Source organism: Neodiprion fabricii, chromosome 1 (assembly GCF_021155785.1).
Source record: "Neodiprion fabricii isolate iyNeoFabr1 chromosome 1, iyNeoFabr1.1, whole genome shotgun sequence".
Taxonomy (NCBI): domain Eukaryota; kingdom Metazoa; phylum Arthropoda; class Insecta; order Hymenoptera; family Diprionidae; genus Neodiprion; species Neodiprion fabricii.
In genome coordinates this window covers 39,357,393-39,373,726 of record NC_060239.1, presented here as the reverse complement: position 1 = coordinate 39,373,726, position 16,334 = coordinate 39,357,393, and the positions used below count along the sequence as shown (strand labels likewise).

The window sequence follows — 16,334 nt, the reverse complement described above, 5'->3', positions numbered from 1 at the left end:
TAAATATTGCTAGTAGAGGGGTTTTCGGCGGCGTACAAACGGAGGGAAGGCCAAACATTGCTCGGGTCGGTTCCTGCGTGCTGCCCGCTGGGGCACGGATTTCCGCCTACGATTGCAATGGGTGTGTTTAAGATACATACATATATATATATATATATATTCAGAGACCTGCCGTACCGTTCGGGTATATCTATGTATAAGGATACCTGTGATACATATATTTCTGTCACGCATAATCCTTCCCCTCGCCCCGGTAAGCAATTAGTTGGAGACCTGCGCTCCGCTGGTGACACGATATTATGTACATAACAATTAGGGCCCGGATTAATATGTAAATACATATTTTTTATTTCATTGTATTTCAATAATTTTCATTCCTTATTAGGTTTTATACGTAAAGAAAAAAATTTGATATTTGGAGGCAGAAAATGGAGTTTCTATTATCCATATGTTTGTCCATGTATAATTAGTTTTTCAAGTCTACATTATGCGTACATATTTTGTAATTTTGAATACACAATTATCCGGACCTTGATTATACATACTGTAAATATCGCGCGGATTCGCGGGTTTAAGTGTGCATTTATGTTCTGGCTGGCCTGTGACAAATTTACTTGTAATTAAGATTGTTGTACAGACAAATTTGTACACGCGGTGTAAGACCCATAATACGATTCATTCAGCGTAAATCCGCGTGAAAATGTTATAGCGCATTTACATATATATAATAGTTTCATTTCGGTATTTGAATGATAATTTATCCATCTCCTTCGCGGTTGCTTATTTAAATAAATGATAAAAAAGATCTTTGCACAGCGAGAGTGACAATGATTGGAAACAATATTTTCACATACGCAAATGTGGGTTATAATCCCAGCACGGTATAGGTACGTATACTTGATTGTACAACAAGAATTCAACGATACGTCTATCGTACGATCTTGCATATCAATTGGATAGAGAAACGTGAAGCCTGTCGCAGATTCCACAAGCAGGCGGCACAGATTGATGGAAATAACGTCGACGACTCAGTGGCCGGGGATTGCAATTCGATAAATTTGTGTGTAAATCCGCGCAACTAATACATTCGCATTTAATATCCGCATGACGAAACGGCAAGGCGTAGGTACGCGTATATACCTTATACCATTAACGCGTCTGTAAGTTACGTAGATATAGGTATAGGTATGGATGCACGCCGAAGGAAGCGAGTCGCGTTTGCGTTGCGTCTGCAAACGGAGGGCGGGGTTGTGCACACAAAGCGTTGGGTATATCCGGCGGTGCATGGCAGCTGGAGGCAGAGGTTCGGGGTGAAAAGCGGGGGCGGAATCCGGACTGCAGGGGTGAGAAACGGGCGAAATGCTAATGAGCCTGTCGGCTGCGGGGGCGGTTCGAGTCGGGAAATCCCGCCTCCGGTCGGCCGATTGGCTGGCGTCTCGATGGCGGCCGCCGCGGCACTCGGCGTCGCGACGCTCCGCGCCTCCCGGCGCCCTCCGGCGCCTCGCGGACTCCTCGCGGACGCGAGTAACTCCCCGAGGATGGAGCAGCTCACCCAGTTTGTCTCGAAAAGCTTCGATACCGATACCGCTGCCGCGAGCGCGAACGGAACCGGAAACGCGAATGGAGTAAAGGTGCAGCGGAACGCCGACCCGAACGGCTCCAGGGATACGTCCTCGCTGCAGGAGAGACGCGGCTGCAGGCTCGACGTCTGCGACGCCGCGGCCGCTGCGATTACCCTCAGCGTTGCCCATCTCCTCGGCTCGACGGAAAGTGCGACCACCTGCAGTACGTGACGAAACTATACATACAGATCCCCGTATCGCGATAACTTGTAAAATGTACGATCGCTGGGGGCGGGGTTGAAGTTTTGGATTCGAAAAGAGTTCCGAGATATTGAAGTGTAAAGAAATTGAACCTCGAAGAAACGACGATGTTTCGAATTGTCGGAGACGAGACCGCTCGAAGTTCCGAAATGCGAGATTCAGGAAATTCAAGTTACGATCGAGCAAAGTCACGTAATAACGTAAAATTCCGATGGAGGAGTATTGCGAAAAAGAAATTTTCGATGGAGTCAAATTACGAAAGTTGAAGTATACTCACACGGCGAAGTTTACTCAACGAGTGGGTGGAATTTATAAGAAAAACCGAAAATCAGAATTACCAGGACTCCGAACGTAAGAATTTCGAAAATTCAAAACAAAGATACATCAAAATGGTGAAATTTCACCGAGGCTGAAAATTTTTGATCATTCGGCATTTCGATGTTTCAGATTTGTAAACTTTCTCATTTTCGCACTTTCGGAAATTTGACTTACCGGGTCGTCCCCTTTCGGAAGTTTGAGCGTCGGGTTTCGGACAATTCGAAACTTTGATTTCTTTAATTTACAAGTTTCAACACCAAAAAATTTGGAATTTGGCGATTACGGAACTTTTCAAATTCAGAATTTCAATCCCGCCCCGATCGCTGCAAGTTACAGTTCGTTAGTATAATATCGTAATTATTGACGAATCAGAGCTAATTGGTATATATATATATATATATATATATATATATATATATAGGGATTATGGGACGTATAATACCGACACTCGAGGCAGAATAGTGTTGAAACAAAGACATGTTAATTAAACAGCGGCTTCAAAAAGTGTCACTGAAACTATTCAAAGTCTTGGCTATCTAAAAGAAATCCCCGTGATACAGGAAAACTTTTGAAAAAACATTGAAATTTGCCTGTAAACACCGTATATGTATATTGTATGAACATCAGAGACATCGCATATACTTAACTCCACCATTATTTCCCTAAAGATTCATATTGCTTTCCTGATTTTGGTGAATAAAATCTCACATCATTTGTAAAGGACTCGTCCGTAAAATGTCAGAGTTATATTTTGGATAACGATGATGGTTTTATTTTCACTGAAGTTGTTATTGACAAGGTATAATTCATAATTGAAATCCGGTGTCTTAAAATCTTCTAAATTACAGGGACTTTTATGGAAATATCATACATTTAATTAACGTGCTTAGGTTAATTTGAATTTTGTTGAACCTTTGTTGCGACATATTTTCAACTTAACTGCGATATGTCTTATACGACACAACAAGCGTAACGTATGCGTTTTTTGGCTTTTGAATTATTCGACGCAGCGTCTTGAGACCTGCATATGTCCAAAGAATAATTTGAAAATAATTTTGCAGTCTTCAAAAAAAGATTTCACCGTGTACATCTGCATTGCGCAATCACAAAAAATTTCTTTCCACGTGGTATCAAACTTTTTCATAAAAAAGACTGAAATCTTTTTGCTTCGCGTGCGTAATTCAAGTAATTTTTTGGGTCACATAGTCACAGCTTAGGTATACATACAATGGTCGGTGTATAAATTTTAAAATTTACACAAGGCAACGAAATTTTCGTTAAAAAAAGTAAGCCTGTTCTCGAATAGTATATCTGTAAACAAAGCTGTTGTCCAGCCAATTCCACAATCTCCAAAACATACCTTCGTACCGGAAAATTTCAATTACTACAGATTAAAAATCAGTCACAGTAAAACAGCGAAAAATGATTATCTCGAAACGATCGCCATGCATGATGATATATGTTTATATGTACGAAGCAACGAATACGTGAAACCTGAATAAGTCTCGTCGACGTAACTAATCACGAAAATATCGGCCGGGGTGACTGCGGTATGATGACGAGGTAGTTGGACGTTGCGCAGATGGAGACGCGAGATCCAGAGAGTCGTCGGAGGAGGTTTGCCACGGCGAGGCGGCCCCCGAGGACGAGCCACCGTCGCCTGACGGCAGACTGCAGCCGGAGGATCTCTCCGTCGGGACGAAGCTAAGGGAGAAGCCGGAGAGCGCGAGAAGCGGCCCCCCGAAGACGCCGGAGCTGAAACTGTCCGTGAGGAAGCTCCTTGGCTGCAGCCCCTCGCCGCCGCCGCCGCCGCAAACTTCGCCCTTGCCCTCGCCCTCCTCGGTGACCTGCACTTCGGACCGCTGCCAGAGTCCAGACGTCACAAGCGGGCTCGAAGCCCCGAGAACCGAACAAGGACCGCCGCCCCTCAGACAGCATCACGCTCGATCTGGACAGGATGAGTCTGCCAAGGGTAGGCGACTTCGCACGTACTTGTATGGTTTAGTAACTCAGATTACTGCTTCATTGTTGCCTGTTTTCGTTTGGTCCGCGCAGAATCCTTACGGAAATTGGCTCCCGGTCGAATTGGGTATGGCATACGTATCCTACCGATCTGAAAAGTACTCGTGGACTCTGGTTCCGGAAATCAGGAGTTTTCGAGGTACAGGTTTCGGAAGGGGGGTTTATGGATTTTATTATATCTATGGATTGCGCGATTTTTACGAATTACAAAGCTTCAAGGGGGACTTGAAATCGAGTGTATCACACAAAAAGTGCACAAACGATTCGCAGAGACTCCGCAGACGCGGGAGAAATGGGACAAGTCGATTGTTGCAAGAGTCGGAGGGTCTCGTTATTCGCGCGAGATCCGACGTTGCACATCCTTTCGGTAAACCAGCGAGTTCGTGAATGGAATGAATCACAGCTTCCTGCCTATCTTTGAGAATCAACCGTGCAGTTTTTGAGTCATTTGTTTGATTTCGAGTCCCCTCGAAGCTTTGAAGAAATCCATGGATATCAAAAAATTTGGTCACCAAATCCTGGTCCGAAGCTTGTATCTCGAAAACTAATCATTTTTCGGACTTGTATCAAAGAGAACTTTCGACCGGATGGATATATGTACTGTGACATACTCAAAAATCTAGCCAATTCGACTGGGAGTCAATTTATGCGGGTTCTGTGGATTCAGTGGTGTCCTTTCGTCGATTTTTTTGCTGATGCTGAATGCTGATAAAGATGACACGATGCGAGGCAAGATGAACTTTGTGCGAATTAGATTGCGGTGTAGACGTAGGAAAATCTCTCAATTCCAATTCTGCACATACTACGTAATAGCTATGTAATAATTTCCGCTCAAGGATCGAGTCGAAATCCGACATACGGTTATCAAAATACGTGATTTGTTTTTCAGATATAGCGCTAAAATGTACAATTATACGCAGTTACGGTGATTATATTCCTGTGACCAAAAATAAAAGGAAGGTTGTCTCTCTTGTTCGCACAGTTCGGTAAAGAATATAACTGCACGCTTGTCTTACTTCGGTCCTGCATGGATTGCAGAATCGTTCGTCTCCGAATTTCTTCCGCGGGGCTGCGCATGATGTTATACGTATATAAGGGTGAGACTCGGGGTGTGACTTTGAGGGCGTCGATTGAATTTGGAGAGGAAAAACAATATCTAGGGCTGTGGCCTTTCCTCTTGCAATCGTACTCTGTGAAAAAGAAACTCATGATTATTGTAATGTAGTGTAGTTCTCCGATTAACTTATATATCAGGCTCGTATGATTACACTTTACAGATAGTTTTCAATATATACGTGATGCAATTTCTAATAGAGACAGCTGATAATTCGTGGCGTAATACAGAATCTACGATAAATTCATAACAATTCATTAAATCATTCCTTGTACAGTAAAGATAAATGTTTGAGGATAATCCATTTGCTCGGTATAATCAAATATTTGTACCGTATCCAGATCTATCAACTAATATGACGCGTCTTGGATAAATTGAGATTGTACTTGCAATTGAAAATTCTTATATTCACAGTTAAGCCTTAAGTTGATGTATGCATACCTACAGTATAAATTTGGCATTTTAATTACGCAGGACTGCTTGTATAATATTTGTACTACATTTTCTATCGTCTCGATATTTATAGTTCTTCAACCAGTATTTCCACACGTGTCATTAGACCAGGGGTACCTATAATCGAAAATGACCATGTGTGGGGAATCTAGTATGGAAACATCGCGACGACAGCCAAGGATGCACCTTCCGTGCTGATGTTGGTACCCGCGGTAGACCAGGGGTTTGAGTTTCAGCATCCGGCATCCGTGCAGAGCTGTAGTACGTAATTTATGGTTTAATACGTCGCGCGTCGTCGAGAGTTGCGTCCCGCGGTAGTTAGATACGCCCTTCGTCCCGAACTGCCGCGCATTGCTTTGCTGACGGGGGTCCGCCTGTAACTTCTCTCGCGATTAAGCGCGAATCAAAAAGCAATTTGCTCGACTCTGCCGGAGGTGTATACCTGTACCAAAGTAATGTTTATAGCTGTAGGCGAATATGAAACTCGTACAACGCGTGGAGAGAAAAAGCGGTAGCGAAAAAATTCACGAATATAGGTATGTGTAACGCGTCTTGTATCATGCATATATGTATACATATATATATTATATATCTGTTTACATACGCACGTGTGTAGAGAAACTGACGCAGCGGGAGAGACGAGAGAGTTTGGTAGGGATGAAGATTTAGAGATCGAGAGGATTTTTGGGGCTCGGGGAAAATTTCGCTAGAGAGCACTTTGCGACGCGCCTTATACCCTCACACTACCTTTCATACCACCTACTACACATGGTCAGCGCGTTGGTCAGTATCGCGAAGTACCGTTCATATTTATTGCTTTAGGGGTTAGTTTTTGAAAAAGTATCCTCGAAACACATAAAGTGTTACTAATGCACGATCGGACCGAGGGTCGGATCATGATTTAAGACACTCGCAAAGCGTCGGTATCGCGTCGCTCTTCTCGTGTATGGTTTTAATCTGGTATTCCTCGAGCGAATTTCACCGTCCTTCCACCGTGCTTCAGGCTCTAATTCTTTTACTCCATAATTTATTCTTCTCCTTTGTTTTTTCTTTCGACTTTCTGGTTTTCCGATGGCTTCCGAGCATTATAATCACCCCGAAAATGAAAGGCTGAGTTTTCACTTGTCTAGTCGATGTTTCCACGCCTGCAGATCTGAAATCAATTTTTAGCCCGATGCGAATATCTAGATAATGAGTAAACAGATTTTTATGATTTTGGCCTGAATCGAATCGATAATTCTTAACGAGCTTAGAACTGATTGGATTTTGATTTGAATCGGTTAAGCTGTTCCTAAGTTGCGGTATATTTGCAATTAAAATTTACTTTTTTCAGCGGCCAATAGTATATAAGGAAACTGGGAGAAAGGTGGACCGATTTTGATGAAACTTAGCCGACATCAGATTGACTTAACCCGTTCGCTTTTTTTTACACTATAGTGTACAATCTTGATTTACATTTTTCAAGATTCTCCTGAGATATACTGCATATTAAATAATTGTCAAGTATGAGAGGAGGGGCGGACAAAGTACGCACCCTAAGAAATTAACGCTTCAAATAGAGGTTTGAATCCATGAATCTACAAATTTTTACCGAAAAACGATAATCTGACCGATGCCGAGTGTTAAACGCCATTACATGAAAAATCCCCAAAATTTAGCCCCTCGCTTCCTTATTTCTTTCAATACATTCTCAATTTGGTATTTCCAAATTTCCAAGGCCACTCAACTGACTGTGCTTATCAGCTTTAGAAAAGCATGAGAAATTTAAAGAAGAGGCCCATTTCAACTCAGTTCTCAACAGCCAGGCTACCTGTTTTAAGTTAGAATTAAAAGATTCAACGATTGGAATCTTGACTTGGAGCTTCAGTTTTTTGGGGGCCTAATATTGCGCGTTCCAATTTGTCAAAACATGTCATTGATTTGATTGCTATAAGGCAAGTAAATAATGAAAATTAGACGTTTTTACGGAATTCGATTTTGCCTGTCTCTCCTTAAGTTTTCAAAATCTATAGCTGCAACTAATGAAATTTAGATCGTTTCTCAGTTTCGAAAAATTACGAAAAATTTTCAGTGGTGCCCACTTTGCTCGTTCATCCCCTACATGAAACAAGTGTAAAATTTTCCGAAAAATCGATGGCCACTATTTTGTAGAATTATTCTCACATTGCGAGATAAATGCAAATCTCGTACCTACAAAAAAAAAAAAACACAAATTCTGAAACGTGTCCAAAAAAAAACATCTAAAAATCATCCAAAAAGTGTTTTTTTACTCAAACAAAGGCATTTCGAGTCGACATTTTCATTTCAAAGTGAACGCGGGGGTCAGCTAAACGTCCACGAACCTGATCTTTTTTCCATCAACGGTATAAATTTCATATCGAGATTTAGTTTCAAAGCCGATCGGTCGATTTTTCCTACAAAACTTGACCAACTGTTCGAGCAGATAAGAATGACCTGCAATCGCGGCCTAATATACTCGCGCGGAAGAGTTGAATGGAAAATTCTGGCATCGCGTGGTGCCGGGGGGTTTGATTTCTTATTCATCGTAACGCGTCGCCCGGCATATGGGCGAAGGCGGGGTCGAGGGGGCAGCCGAATCCGTCTGTCTCCTCTGATTCCGACGACCGCGCTCCCGGTAATCGAATTAACCCCGACCCGGACTCCGGGCGCGATTGCTTCGTTCGGGGTTCCGCTTAACCCCCGGGGGGGTGGCCTAGCCGGCGTTTATACGTACGTCGTCTACATAAGCGAGGAACTGGAGCGACGAGGACCCGTCGACGTTCCAGCGGCGGAAAATTTATTGCGACCACTTCTTACACTCTGCATTGAATTGAATATTATACACCGCGCATGCTGGAGACAGATATTAAGCTCGCGGTGAGGCCAATTTCAAAGTGCTTTGAAGCGATTAAAAGTCGAGACGGTTCGCTGCCTGCGGGAGGGTCGCCTGTATTACATTTCACAGTGTCTAGACTTGGGCGTATATTCTAGCCAATTCGCAGGTTGCGGTTTTGTCCGATGGGGATGGATATAGAACTCGCAAGACGTCTTTGCGGTCGCAAATTTATGCAGATTTATGCATATTGTATGCATGTTTTTTTACACCGCATGGTTTGACTTTATACTGGTAAAATGGTCGAATTTTCTCATTGCCCGTTGCTCGTTAATTCTCAACGCAAGGTTCTGATTTTTGAGAAGAGAAATCTAATCTGTCGTTTTTTCATGCTCGTTTATTTTTCACCTTGCTCCGGTCTTACCTAATTGACAAGATGCAAAATAAAATTATTACTTTTTAATTTAGAAGATATCATGGTACTAGAGGGAAAAGAGCTGATATTAATTAATTGTATCATGCACCGTTGCTGGATTTGCTTCGTTTTATTTCCTGTGATCTATAAGCGTCACTTTTCTCGCAGCTTTGCGTTCGCGTTTACGATTTTTCAACGAGAAATAGCCGGTGCGAGTACACATTATTATAGGTATGCAATAACAGCGCGGAATAGAAATTGTATAAGACTTCCAATTACGTTGAACCGTGAAAATACACCGAAGCCACACCTTTTCGCAACCCTCTTCGAAAGTCCAAAGTAACGTAAGCGTGCCTCGAAGCATCCTCGTATATACATCTTCACGTACGCTATAGCTGGCAGCTAAATACGCGCACTTACTGTAATTAACGGTACACGCGAATTAATTAACCGGTACTTAAGATAAAGTAACTACGGCGGAAGATGGCGTATAATACACGTATACACGTATACAGAAGTAGCGAGAAGTCTTCGAGGAGTCGGCGCTTATGCCGAACCTCCTCCCTTCGATCCCCAGACCTCCGGGAGGATTAAGCACCTCGAGTGCCACCCGCGGGAATCCCTCGTCGAAGAGAGACGCGAAGCTCGTTTCGTGATTTATATAATTTGGCAAAGTGACGAGGTGGGTATCTATGTACGTATAGGTATAGATATACGTCGTTATCGCCGCCGCGAAGTTCTGCCAATCCTACAGTCACCGTTTCAAGGCATCGATTAGCCCCCGAGAATGAATCATCGATCTTTCTTTCAATGATCAGCGGATTGAGTACGAGTGACAAACTAGGCCTGAATTTTGCCCAATCGCAGGTAATGTCAAAACCGTACACCGTACCTTATACTCATCTATATACGCTGTATTTGTTTTTCACAATTTCAAAATGTCGAATTACGAAAGTAACCGATGTGCGTACGTACAATACTGCACTCGATCGTTCGGCCGATGATTTATCATTTTTTCAGAAACACATTTCGCATGAAAAATTGCTGTAAGAACGTTTATTACAATCTTTTACAGTTGAATTTTTCACCGTTCAGAGATTAGTTTTAGCACGTTCGTAATATGTGTATAATAATAATAAGATAACGTATTTACCGCGTTGTTATCCAAGTTCTTCCAAAGTCGTATAAGGTAGGTACGTATAATCTCCGCACAGTCGTCAGCCACCCTCGTACCCCGAGAATCGTGTGGATAACTTTTTCCTCTTCCAGCTATACATACAAGACGGGACTGCGCTGGGGTCCGTGTAGATTTGCTACCCGCTAATGCCGGCCAATTCGCGATGTCGTAGCGGCGCAGATTTGAATAGAATACTCGTAAGCAGGGTGAATTTACGATCAGACTGCCGGACCTCGGAGGAAACGAGCCGGAAGATATCCTCGAGCGTTCGCGATTACAACTCAAGGAGCAATAACTAAGCGACGATTAAATTGAATAATGGTTCCGATCGAGCGTAATCTGGTAAATGAGAATGCGTTGGAAACGTTTCGACTGCGGTATATTTGAACTCGGGATCGCGAAATGTGAGAAAAATATGCCGGATATCAAGGCTCAATTTTTACTCTTTAGGAAAGACGTGTCATTCCTGTGTCTGTTTTACGTACTTCTTTGATACTCGCTGCTCGTCTGAACAATTAAACAAAAGTTTTGTAATTTTTTTTCGAGGCAAACTGCGACTTCTTATCGTCTACCGAAGATCTAGTCAGATTTCTTTGTCAACGCCTTATAGGAGCTGTCTCGAGTCTCGTGCAAAGCAGACCTGGCAGCGTTGTTGGTTCAGGAGCAACAGTGAGCGCAGGGGGCGGAAAGCAGAGAAGATCCAGGACGAATTTCACCCTTGAACAGCTAGCGGAGCTCGAAAGACTCTTCGATGAAACCCATTACCCGGACGCGTTTATGAGGGAGGAACTTAGCCAGCGGCTGGGGTTGAGCGAAGCTCGAGTCCAGGTCTGGTTCCAAAACCGACGCGCAAAGTGCCGCAAGCACGAGAGTCAGCTGCACAAAGGTAGGACAGGAAAAAATCTCGTAATACCTGTCGTGAACATCAGGCCGCAGTGAGGTAATATGCCTTGATTTCACATCTACAGACACTTCAGGACAACAGACTTCCGTTTAACGGTGTCATTTAGTGTGACGGCTGCTTATTTAAAAGTTTTTGGGGTATTTCTTTTAGTACAAACCATAGGAGTCAAATTTTTCATAATTTTCACACTATATTGACCTTTGAACAAACTTTGTAAATTTTTGGAGACGAAATATAGACTATAACCTAATGTATACTGTCCGATAGGAACGTATATAAAAATAAATGTGCTTGAGCGTAGACTCATATAGCACTCGTGTAATAAAAAAAAAAAAAAAACGTATTTTAATTTTTAAGCTTGCGGCTCTAGCATCAACTAAAATGACCTTAAAATTTTCGAAATTGAATTTTTTACAGTTTAAAAAAATGTGAAAATTGCATTTTTTCCATTTGTTCAGCTCGTGAAAAAAAAAAAAAAAAAAAAAACTGCCAAAGTAATCATGATTATCCTAGTTCACGCGATAGGTCTAGGTATAATAAAAATGCTGTAAAAATTTTAGCAGGATCGATCTACTGCTGTTTGAGATATCACGTCTACATTTTTGACAAATGCTGTATCAAGAAAAACGCGTTTCAATGTTGGCGTCTTTAAAGTTTGGACCTCGGATTTTGACGCTGCTTCCGCTTCCGTATAGGCCCATCTTTCTAGCCTTGAACTCGGTTCTATTGAGGTGCACACGGTGGCAATGTTTCACTCCAGTGCTCACAACTTCCTCAATTTTTGAAAATTTAGCATTGGCTCTCGACCGAAATATTCTTAAAAGATGTAGCTATAATAATATGCGAAAGAAAACGAAAATCGATTTTTTTTTCAATTTCAAGACTAGACGACCCCCTTAATTGCATCAATCAGATGAAACTTCATGTACAGTAATTAATATACAGAATCGTCCTGCATCCTTTCGTAAAACACGAATTGCAGACTGTAAAATATGTTCATCTGTCGGAATCAGGTGTCGGAGGCGGTCTCGTCCTGCCGCCCAGGAGCCCGCCAACGTCCTTGGAACCTTGCAGAGTTGCTCCGTACCTCCCAGCGTTGAGGCTGCATCCTCCACCTCCGCCTGGGGTCGCGGCTTCGACGAACTCGGCCACGGGCTCGGCGTTCGACCCGGCTGTCCTCCACTACGCGGCAGCCGGGGGTCTCTTCTGTCTTCCACCCCCGCCGCCCCCGCCTCCGCACTCCCATCACCAGCACCATCACCATCAGCACCAGCACCAACACCACGCGCCGCATCCCCTGGGTCTGACGGCTTCTCTTGCCGCTGCCGCGGCCGCAGCGCGGTCAAAAAACAGCAGCATCGCCGACCTCAGGCTCAAGGCGAGAAGGCACCAGGAAGCACTCGGGCTGGACAGGCCGGCGTAGGACTGTAGAAACCTCGTGTTGTAGGTTTATCCTTTGCTCTGTCGGTAGTTTGTAAGCTATACCTATAGTGTATGTATATTGTATTATCACTTCGGTTAGCCGTCGTTGGGGCTGTAATGAATTTTTGTAGACGTATAGATTATACATAAACTCGCGCGGGGATGGCAAGGAAGGAAAAGGAAAGAGGAAAAGGTGTGTGAAAAATTATAGTCGTGTCAATATTTAGACATCCGTAGTTTCAAGTGATTCTCATCATTAATTCATTTCAATGCTGAACTATTGATTATAGTTCCTTCTTTCCTTTATCGTAAGGGATGGTGTAAAAAGCGAGGCTAAACTGTGTGCGACCCCTGAGAGATAGCTGTATATTATACATACCAAAGAAGCAAAGAAAAGGAAAGTTTCGCTGGATTATAATTTACTTTCGTTCACAAGTATCAATTGACTCGTTATAGACATCTTTAACATTCTTACACGGCTGATAATTAGAATTATTATAAGTAAGAAAGTAGCGATACCGATTAACGATGGAAATATAACACACATGCGCTGTATAAGATTTTGCAGACTCTTCATCGACCAAAGTTAATAATTCATTTTTATTTTCATACAGATTAAAGTTCAGTTCTCCCTGATTGCTCTATTACGTAAAGACACAATATCGAGTTCAATCTTGCTTACAAGCATAATTTTTTATTTGCGCAACCCTTGTTATTTGTTTTATAAAATCAGCTTTAATCCTTTTACACCCTGATTCGAAAAGCAGAGGAAATAGAAAGCATGGTATAATTATTTGACAAAGAAAATTTTCAACAATTCTGTTTCAAACTAATACTCCGTGAACTTGTGACGCATCAGACCCGATGTGCAGCGATGCAAGCATAATGCGGAAATAACGCAGAGCTTTCGATGTTTCAGATTAACCTTTCAAAACTTTGCGCGTGCACAATTGTACATCAAAGAGTGCATAATCTTACTATTAGCTTCGTGATCCAGGTGATGGGTACTTTCTGCAGCAAGCTCGTACCTCTTTACACCTCTCTACCTGAAAGATCTTTAAAAATTTAATAGTAAACAGTAAAAATGCTCCAACTTACAAGCCGGGAAATATACATACGTGGAACGTCGAGGACGGTACAATAACACAACGGAGTGGTGCGGAAATCGGAAAGTTCGGGGATGGTTGGAGGAACTCGGAACTGGGAAGACATTATTCTTGGGGGATGATTCACGGTCGGTCCAACTTGGCTCGGACGAATCCCTGTCTACGTGTATACGCGGTGGTCGCGGCACCGGCAGTGAAGGCGACCGGACTGACTCCGGGTAGAACGCGCTAATGCAATAACTGCCCGACGCCAGTCGGATAAATCAAGGAGAAGAGAGAGCCGCGTTGTGTGTAGTAGATGCTGCAGCCCGGCAACCGCTTGCTCACTCGCTCGTCCGCTCGCAACGCGGGGGGTGCCGGTAATCGCGTTACTCCCCCCCCCCCCTCCCCACGTGACCCCTGGGCGTCGTTAGGGGGCGCGCGATCGCTCTCCGAGAAATTCGGAACGCGGATCGTGGAACGAGAACCGGCGTTCCAAATTCAAAATTCAAAATTGCGATTTATTGCCGGGATGTAATGAATTGAAGAGTATATTATCCGAATCGCCGGATCAAATTAATTTCTGGGGAATGAAATTACATGACATGCGGAATATTTGGACATTGAAACATTGAATTGGATTCCTTCGTTAAATCTTGCAATCCTCAAAATTGGCGAGAAAAGATTACTCTTGGTACGATAAACAAGATTTTCGACAATATCTTATTCAATCTGATCTTCAGGTTTTTTTATTCAACTGCACGAAAGAAAGCACAATAATTTCTCGTCGAAAAATCGTTGCGATGAGTTTGTAAGAATATCCATGCAGAGGATATATATTATACACTTGTATACCTATGTATACCCCCACATACACATATATACCTCTACCTGCTTAGTGTGCAGTGTATCCCAATTCCCCCGGGTGAAATAAAGCGGAGTATAAAATGAAATAAAAAGAAATCTTCGCAGGGCCAAGATAATTTCGCGGAGAGTCTCGTCGCTTGTTTTAATCCGAGTTTCAAGAAGTTTTTCTCCCGCGCGCCTAAATTGGCCATCATTTGTCTGTCCCCCTGTCGCCCTCCCTTGCACTCTAGGCTCCAAGTTACTTCGCTTAGTCAGGGAGCAGGGCGGACGCTGAATGGCGGTGTTAACTGCGATATAATATCCCTGCTCGCGAATGAAAACCCAAAACCAAACGACCATCGGGCCTTGCTAGGAAGAACAATCAATTACGTTCCTCGGGTTACCGCAGACCGAGAGCCAAACTAAGAGAGTACCTGCAACAAACATTCATCATCGAGATATTTTTATTCCGAGCTCCATTCAATTGTTGAAAACCTCCTGTGGTGTGTATTTCTTTCGTGCACTTTTTCGTCAGTAGATCACTCTCAATTCTGTTATGCGGTACAAATCCTTATGTTCTATACGTATGTGAACGTATGTATCCACATGCAAATGTGCCGATTCAAAGATGCTGGGATACAAGGTGCATGGGAGTTCAATTAACGTTAATGTTTAATAGAAAAAGAATGCCGAGATTTACAGCCGGTCGTCCACGGCCTACGTAACATTAAATAATAACGCCGCGATTGCTGGCGAGGGCGAACCCCACCCCTTAACTCCCAGATATATATCATCGCCTGGCAGTTATGTGTGTCATGAATTTTAGATTATCCTTGGATTAGATTAAGGGGTGGGGTCACTGGAAGCGTAAAGGGGCACCCCACAAGCACAGTGGCACGGTTCCTCCTTTTCTCCCGCTCTCGCAACATTCTTATAATAGAAAGTTGAAATCTTTGGTTCAACCTCGGTGCTTGTTGAATAATTTTGAAAAAACAAAAATCGTTCGGAATGTTAAGCGCGTTGAATCTGAAATCTACGTAGAACTGAATTATCCAACTTCGCTCAATCATCAGGGTACAGGGTATTTATCACCGGGACGTCACTCAGCGCATGTTGTATGTAAACCAACCGTATCAAAGCGAGCAATTTGATTTTGTTAAAGGGGTGCGTATAAGGGAAAATTTGTTCTATTCGGATCACGCGTGACAGTATATATTCCAGGATAAAATTGAGTCGGATGAATTTGAATGGGAATGGTGTACAGATTCGCTGTGAAATAAAGTGAGTAGATTCGAATAATGGTGGGAAGGGGGAGAGGAAGGGTGGTGCGAATGTGTCTTTTCGAGGTAAGCGCGTGGAAGTGGCGATGGTGGGGAGATTACAGCGGGTCGGAGGGCTCGAAGGTTGTGAGAAGGAGGAATCGGAGGTGGAGGAGGAGGAGGAGGAGGAGGGAAACGAGGAGCTAAACGGAGTTTCCGTTTTCGTTTTGTCGTCCGTTTCCGCCCCCTGGGCAGCAACGATGCCGAATCAATTCGAGTAATAGAGTGGCGGCCGGGAGGCGGGGAGATTAAATCGAGGGTATCGTAGAACGGTTCCCCCTACCAGACTCTCTTCGACCCCCGCGTGATCGGGGAAAACGGATCATTACCACACCTGTCCTTCAAGCTGAAGTTGAACCGTGTGAGCGACCCTAATCAAGAGAACCAATCACTTAGCGAGTGTCCTGCATGGAGGCGGCGGAGAAGGGGATCAGCATCCCGTTGAGACCGATCGGGAATAGATTTAACGCAACCACGCTTGCGTGCGACCAAACTCAAGCATGTGTTTGTCTACGTGCACACGTTCCTTTATCCGTAAGAGGAAACCAGTGTAGTCGCATGTATCAAGCCGCGTACGTTTAGCGCGCCACAGTAATCCCTCGT

At 43.4% G+C, this 16,334-nt stretch overlaps 2 protein-coding genes across 3 annotated transcripts in view; one reads left to right on the top strand and one right to left on the bottom strand.

Moving 5' to 3' along the window:
- The first annotated feature begins 1,187 nt into the window (after positions 1 to 1,187).
- Positions 1,188 to 13,041, top strand: LOC124187932 (homeobox protein Hox-B3a-like). Its single transcript, XM_046580109.1, has 4 exons — positions 1,188 to 1,785; positions 3,724 to 4,113; positions 10,766 to 11,041; positions 12,073 to 13,041. The coding sequence occupies exons 1-4, from the start codon at positions 1,188 to 1,190 to the stop codon at positions 12,480 to 12,482; spliced, it is 1,674 nt and encodes a 557-aa protein (XP_046436065.1). The 3' UTR covers positions 12,483 to 13,041.
- The window catches only part of LOC124187752 (transportin-1), a 25,697-nt gene continuing 14,697 nt past the window's right edge, over positions 5,335 to 16,334 (bottom strand). Inside the window, exon 15 of one of the 2 annotated variants that reach the window (XM_046579841.1) lies at positions 5,335 to 5,353. The gene's annotated coding sequence lies outside the window, so the exon portion shown is untranslated. Of the gene's footprint in view, positions 5,354 to 14,012; positions 14,847 to 16,334 lie in introns of those variants that run through there. The other variant, XM_046579839.1, reaches the window with a different exon arrangement.

What these genes read in the sequence shown, in the direction of transcription:
- LOC124187932 (XM_046580109.1), top strand. Translation starts at nt 1,188, where the DNA reads ATGGATGCACGCCGAAGGAAGCGAGTCGCGTTTGCGTTGCGTCTGCAA. An exon ending in GGAAAGTGCGACCACCTGCA is followed by an intron (nt 1,786 to 3,723) that starts GTACGTGACGAA and finishes GACGTTGCGCAG; the next exon opens with ATGGAGACGCGAGATCCAGA. An exon ending in CGAGAGTCAGCTGCACAAAG is followed by an intron (nt 11,042 to 12,072) that starts GTAGGACAGGAA and finishes TGTCGGAATCAG; the next exon opens with GTGTCGGAGGCGGTCTCGTC.